General features: G+C 32.0%; 1 protein-coding gene across 1 annotated transcript in view; it reads right to left on the bottom strand.

Moving 5' to 3' along the window:
- The window catches only part of LOC143027547 (neural cell adhesion molecule 2-like), a 710,233-nt gene that overhangs the window by 65,362 nt on the left and 637,371 nt on the right, over positions 1-7,500 (bottom strand). Inside the window, exon 12 of the mRNA XM_076188843.1 lies at positions 7,215-7,327. Within this exon, the coding sequence (XP_076044958.1) occupies positions 7,215-7,327 (113 nt within the window). The remainder of the gene's footprint in view (positions 1-7,214; positions 7,328-7,500) is intronic.

Below are 7,500 nucleotides of genomic sequence, written 5' to 3' on the forward strand. Positions count from 1 at the left end.
TAATGACAATATTGATGATGATGATGATGATGATGATGATGATGATGATGATGATGATGATGATGATTATGATGATGATGTTGTTGTTGTTGCTGATGATGATAGTGATAATTGTGATGATGATGATGTATATTTTACGTCCTTTGGTCATTTTCTGTATTCTTTGTACCCTGATGATGTCTTGAATAGACGAAAACGATCGTTATTTAATTATTTTATTTTCAAGTGGTTTCTGCATATATATATATATATATATATATATATATATATATATATATATATAATCATATGCTAATAAGAACACGGGTACGTTTGTTCACTTATGCAAAGTAGACCACTTGGAAAAAGAAACTAACGAAGCAGAGTGCTTTCGTATATTACATCTCCAGTGTTTTGAAGATGTAAGAAACGAAAGCGCTCTGCTTCGTTAATTTCTTTTTCCAAGCGGTCTACTTTGCATATATATATATATATATATATATATATATATATATATATATATATATATATATATATGACGTAAGCGGAATAGGAAACACAGGAGTCTTAGTCTTGAGTTTATTCCTGACTAGTTTCGCAGGTATGCTTTTTCAAAGGAATAGGTTTACAAACGGGCTGTGGGCATTATATACATGGGGTGGTCCTCACCACCTCCCCGAGTTACCATAGTTGGTGACGAGTGTGAACATTACATTGTGGCTAACGTAACAATGATGAAATTTACAATTAAATATGATAACACTAATAACAAAGAAATTAATAATAGTAAATGTAACAATAGTAATGATAACAATGATGATAAATTTTTTAGATAATAATAACAATAATAATAACAAAAATGATAATAACAATAAAATAGAAGTAATAATAATAATAATGATAATAATAACAATAAAATAAAAGTAATAATAATAATAATGATAATAATAATAAAAATTTAAAAATCTGATAATACTAATAACAAAAAAATTAAAATAAGATAAAAAAGAAATTATTAATAGTAATTATAACTTACCTAACTGGGAGGGTTCCACCATTCTAGCTAAAGGACTACACAAGAAAAAACGGAAAATAATTGAATCACTTTACATTGCCAACCACAAAAACACAAACAAGAGAACTGGTGACTTGAAATGGACAAAATCTACCGCGACACTTGCCCTCCAAGAATGGCTTCCCAGACCCTAAGTAGATACCTTTTTCCCACTTCGGCCTACCCTCTCCAGCTTTCTTCCTTTTACTCTGACGTTCCTCCATGCTACCAACCCTTTTTTTATCATGATTTATTCTTTTAATACTATTCGTTACTATTTATTTTCAACACTATTATTTTCATCATTGTAATTATTATTATTATGATTATTATTATTATTATTTTTATATTTTTATTATTTTTATTATTATCACCATCATTATTATTATTACTTTCATTATCTTTGTAATTATTATTGTTACTATTATTATTCAAATATTTAATTTTTCGGTTTTTTATTATCATTGTTATCACTATTATTGTTATAATTACTATTAATAGAATTTTTTTTTTCTTTGGTATTAGTATTATCAGATTTTTTATTTTTTTTATTATTATCATTATTATTATTATTACTTTTATTTTATTGTTATTATTATCATTATTATTATTATTACTTCTATTTTATTGTTATTATCATTTTTGTTATTATTATTGTTATTATTATCTAAAAAATTTATCACCATTGTTATCATTACTATTGTTACATATACTATTATTAATTTCTTTTTATTAGTGTTATCATATTTAATTGTAAATTTCATCATTGTTACGTTAGCCACAATGTAATGCTCACACTCGTCACCAACTATGGTAACTCGGGGAGGTGGTGAGGTCCACCCCATGTATATAATGCCCACAGCCCGTTTGTAAACCTATTCCTTTGAAAAAGCATACCTGCGAAACTAGTCAGGAATAAACTCAAGACTAAGACTCCTGTGTTTCCTTATCCGCTTACGTCAACCTGTCAGAATGTCTCAATATATATATATATATATATATATATATATATATACATACATACATATATACATATATATATATATATATATACACATACATATATACATATATATATATATATATACATGCATACATATACATATATGCATATACACATGTATATATATATATATGTATATATATACATATGTATATACATATATAAATACATACAGTATATACCTTGCCATATCCTCTACGTAACTTACTTTGAGATTTGACCTATGGTGTTCATTTATCTTACCAACGAATTAACAGTAATCGTTAACAAATGTGTTGTTATGATGATGCATTGAACATACTGAACATAAGGTATACTTTCTTTTCTGGTGAACACCGTGCAATTCTATTTATTTGAGAAGCAACTCAGAAAGAAAAATGGACATAATTTTTGAACGCGTATCTGAGAAAAAGTTAGACTCGCTTTATAGCAATAACTCGGGCTGAGTGGGCGACGTTGTTTCCATAAGGCGTGTCTAACTTTTCTTAGACACAGTGGAACAGTGAGATGAACAAAGAGTTAGTAAAGTAAGTAAACTACGTTAGAAAAAATGAGTGAATGAATGAATGAATGAATGAATGAATGAATGAATGAACGAATGAATGTATTGAATGAATGAATGAATGAATGAATGGATTAATGAATAAATGTATTGAATGAATAAATGAATAAATGAATGAATAAGTGGATGAGTGGGAAAGTGAATGTATAAATGAATGAATTAATGAATGAAAGAGAATGAACTAACAAATAGATAATTATAAACAAAATTGAATGTATAGATAAACATATATAGATACATAAATAAATGTATAAACATATAAACAAGCATATATATAAGTAAACAATAAATGAATAAATAGATAGATTAATAGATAAACAAATAAACATATAAATAAATAAACAGATGTTTAAATATACAAACAAGTAAGTCAATGATTAAACAGGTGTAGTTATGTTATCGTTCCCGATAATGTTCTTATCATCAATGTATTTAAAACAATAATTAAAACGATGATGGCGACAATTATGAACACGGTGATGACGATAACGATATAGACAATTATATGATGATTGTGGTGATAATCAATTATACACATACATATATATATATATATATATATATATATATATATATATATATATATATATATATAGATATATATATATATATATGCACATAGGTAAAAATAACAGTAAGTACGATTACAAGTTATTTGGAAATTCGTTAACAAAAGTGAATAGTGAAAAAGATCTCGGCGTAATTATCAGTAACGATCTCAAATCATCCAAGCAGTGTATTTCAGCCTCTGAGAAAGCAAATAAGTTTCTAGAACTGATTGCGCGATCTTTTGACTTCAAAAGTCTATCACTCATTAACAAGCTATATAAATCGTTAGTTCGTCCACATTTGGAATATGCTGTTTCCGCATGGTCACCGAATCTCATAAGACATTGACAGACTAGAAAAAGTACAAAGGCGAGCCACAAAACTGATTTCAAATATCAAAAATAAATCATACGCAAATCGACTAAAACATATAAATCTGTTTTCCCTAAAAAAGCGTAGACTCAGAGGTGACTTGATACAGGTCTTTAATATTCTAAAGGGAATTGACAACATCAAAAGTGACAAAATTTTTACACTGAATGAGAATCCGATAAGAAACAATGGTCTCAAACTGTCCGGAAATAGATTCAATTTTGAAGTGGGTAGAAACAACTTCGCTAACCGTGTAGTTAATGAATGGAATAAACTTCCTGCAGAGGCAGTGCAATGTAGTTCAGTTCGAAGCTTTAAGAATCATTTAGATAAACACCAAAGCAAGATGTTATAATGATTATCATTTATTCTATATTATTTGCTTTTGTTTTGTTATCATTTGCCTGTTTGATTCTCATTAATTATTAGTTATATGTCAATTTATTATTATTTTACTATTTATCTGTTTGTTTATTATTTACCTATACCTATGCATTTATGTATTTTGTTTGTTATCTACATTATTATAGGCTTTATTTATTCATTTATTATTATTTTGATTTTTTTCGCATCTGACCTAGATATGGATTAAAAGGTCTCCTGTCGGTATGCTCCGCCTTTGTAATCCTTTGCCTTTGTAATATATATATATATATATATATATATATATATATATTCAACCAAAATTCACTTTTAACTCCATGAAATCGCAGCAATGGGTTTAGTTACTGACGCTTTGTCATGTCCTAGCTGAATTCGAGTCCTCGGCTCGACGACGTTTCAATTTCCAATATATGCCTCCTTCGAGCTTCTCAGCCTCAACTGCGATGGCACGGAGTTAAAAGTGAATTCTGGTTGAATAGATATTAATCTGCTCACTGGAAACCATTTAGTGTATACATACATACGCACACACACACACACACACACACACACACACACACACACACACACACACACACACACACACACACACACACACACACACACACACACACACACACACACATATATATAAATGTATATATATATATATATATATATATATATATATATATATATATCTGTATATATATATATATATATATATATATATATATATATTTGTAAAAGAGGGGAGCAGGTTCTCAGTAATACACGTGGAGCTAGATACGACAGCATTGTTGTAGTTATTCAGTTTTTTCCTCGTATGCTCGATTTTCCTGATTAGAGATTTGCCATTAACCGGGTGAATTGAAGCTAAATCACTGTATTCTTCCATTTTTTCATTATTTGAGTTCAACGTTTCGTCTTAATGAAGACACTTTCAAGAGTAAACTGAAATAACAAAAATTACATAATTACAGTAATGGTGACAAAATTACAAAAGTTACATAAATACGATAAAGTTGACAATTGTGTGCAAGAACAATGCAAGTAAAATATGAGGGGTACAATATAAATGCAAATAAATACGATGACAAAGGTACAAGAAGACTTACATTTAAAGACGGGAGAATAAAAGTGACAAATCGGGGATGACAGATATATATAGGCCTAGGTCAGGGGTCAGACAATGGGATCTCAGAGGTCACGGGGTAAGGGGGGTTGGGGGTGGGGGGTTAAGCGGGTGTGGTCACTGGGGGGGGGGAAGAAGGGGTGGAGGTGGAAAGGGAGGAGGGGGAGACGAGGAATGGAGGGGAGTGGAGGGAGGGAGGAGTGGGGGATTTTTGTTTCTATACAATGGGATAGAGGAGATCAAATTACTCTGGATGTTAATGCCTGGAGCTTTATCTATAATATGAAAGGCTTCGAGTAATTGTAGCCTCTTAGGGTCATCACACGTTCCAATGATTTTGGTGGAATTAATCAACTCATTCCTTCTGAGTACAGTGCTGTGGAAATTCTTATGATGTTCTTTGATTGCTCCCTCTTGTAGATGTAATGATAGGCGATGGCTGACTTTGCATCTAGTAAAACCGATGTAGGTATGGTTAAAAGGCTTACAATCCTTTGCAGACAACTATATTGGTATACCACATTGGTTCTAGATGTCAAGTCTGATCGCCTAGAAGAGTTGTTCGTCATGATCAGAGAGGAAGTTCTAGGATTTTTGTAGTAAATGAGAACTCTGATTTTGTTGTTCTCGCTTGTAGGGAGGCAATTCCTATGGATGATATCTTTAATGACTTTTTTTATCTTCTTTGTAATTATTAGTAAAGGTGTTTCTGCAATACATGTTGGCGTAGTTATGATTTTGTGGTGTTTTTATTGTGAGATATGATTCTAGCATCTTGTTGGTAATAGAATCAAAGTCGGAGTTGGAGTACCCATTGTTTGTGAGCATTTGTCTAAGTTGTTGAAGCTCACTGTGTAATGCTTGCCACGAGGAACACACCGATATAGTTTTTTTTACACAGGCCCTTATGACATCTTTTTTGTAGTTATCAGTGTACTCGCTCTTGCCATTCATGCATTTATCTATGTTGGTGGGTTTTCGATATACGCTAGTAATAAAGTTGTCGGATATAGAATCGACCAGCACATCCAGGAATGGGAGTAGACCGTTATTATTCATTTCAGTGGTAAAAGTTAGGCCTGAAATTTCCTGAAGGCGGCACCGTATATTCTCTAACAAAACAGCAGAAGGGGTGCTGACAAAGATGTCATCTACGTATCTACAGTAGATAGATGGTTTTAACTCTCCGTCCTGGAAGACTGATCTTTCTACAGCAGACATGAAGGCCGATATATATCTGTCATCCCCGACTTGTCACTTTTTTTTCTCCCATCCCTTTAAATGTAAGTCTTCTTGTACCTTTGTCATCATATTTATTTGCATTTATATTGTATCATATTTTACTTGTATTGTTCTTGCACACATTTGTCAACTTTATTGTATTTATGTAACTCTTGATGGCACAATGGTTAGAGTCATTGTTCAATTGGTACGTCGGAGCTGAGTTCGAGTCCTTGGCTTCACTATGTATCAGTTTCCACATATGTCTCCGTCGAGTGCATTGTCAGTCTCGATCGTGATGACATGGAATTAAAGTGAAAAGTTAATGTGGTTAATATATATATATATATATATATATATATATATATATATATATATATATATATATATATATATATATATACATATATATGCGTGTGTGTGTGTGTGTGTGTGTGTGTGTGTGTGTGTGTGTGTGTGTGTGTGTGTGTGTGTGTGTGTGTGTGTGTGTGTGTGTGTAAGTGTGTGTATGTGTGTTTGTTTGTGTGTGTGTGTGTGTGTGTGTGTGTGTGTGTGTGTGTGTGTGTGTGTGTGTGTGTGTGTGTGTGTGTGTGTGTGTGTGTGTGTGTGTGTGTGTGATTAAAATGCTGAGCAAGGCCGCCCGCTGACCATCTAGAAATCATAAACAGTTTACAATTCAAATGGAAATTGACTGTGAATATTAGAAGAAAAAGAAGGCCAATAATCATGTGGTGGAACGCAACTGAAGACAAGAAATGAAGAGAAGAGAGGAGCTGATGCCAAGATTCGCGTAGTTGTGCCCGAAGTAGTCACTTTTGCGTTTTAGAACTACTGGCCAGGTAACTAACAATCACTGCTGGAAATCGGAGAGAAACGCGGGACTCGAACCCACGAATAGGAAGATACGTGAGCCAGACACTGCCAATCGTAAAAAAAAAAAAAAAAAAAAAAAAAAATGAAATCAGGTCGTACATACCAGAAGTCTGAAGCTTTGCGGAAGTCCTCCGTCATCTCCTGGGTGACAGCTCACCTTGAGGGAGCTCAGAGTGACGTCGTAGACTCGGCAGTTGTGGGGAGGTTCGGGTCGTCCTGACAAAGAACGAATAAAAAAAGTTATTAATCAGAATTTTGAAAAGAAGTTAAGAAAATTTAAATGAATGTCGATGCTTCAACACGCCGTTGCCCTCTGCCGAAAAAACAACAACAGAAAAAGCGTTTGATCATATATATATATATATATGTTTTAAGTTAACTAAGATGAT

This window comes from Oratosquilla oratoria, chromosome 1 (assembly GCF_046742065.1).
Source record: "Oratosquilla oratoria isolate Oo_2021 chromosome 1, ASM4674206v1, whole genome shotgun sequence".
NCBI lineage: Eukaryota > Metazoa > Arthropoda > Malacostraca > Stomatopoda > Squillidae > Oratosquilla > Oratosquilla oratoria.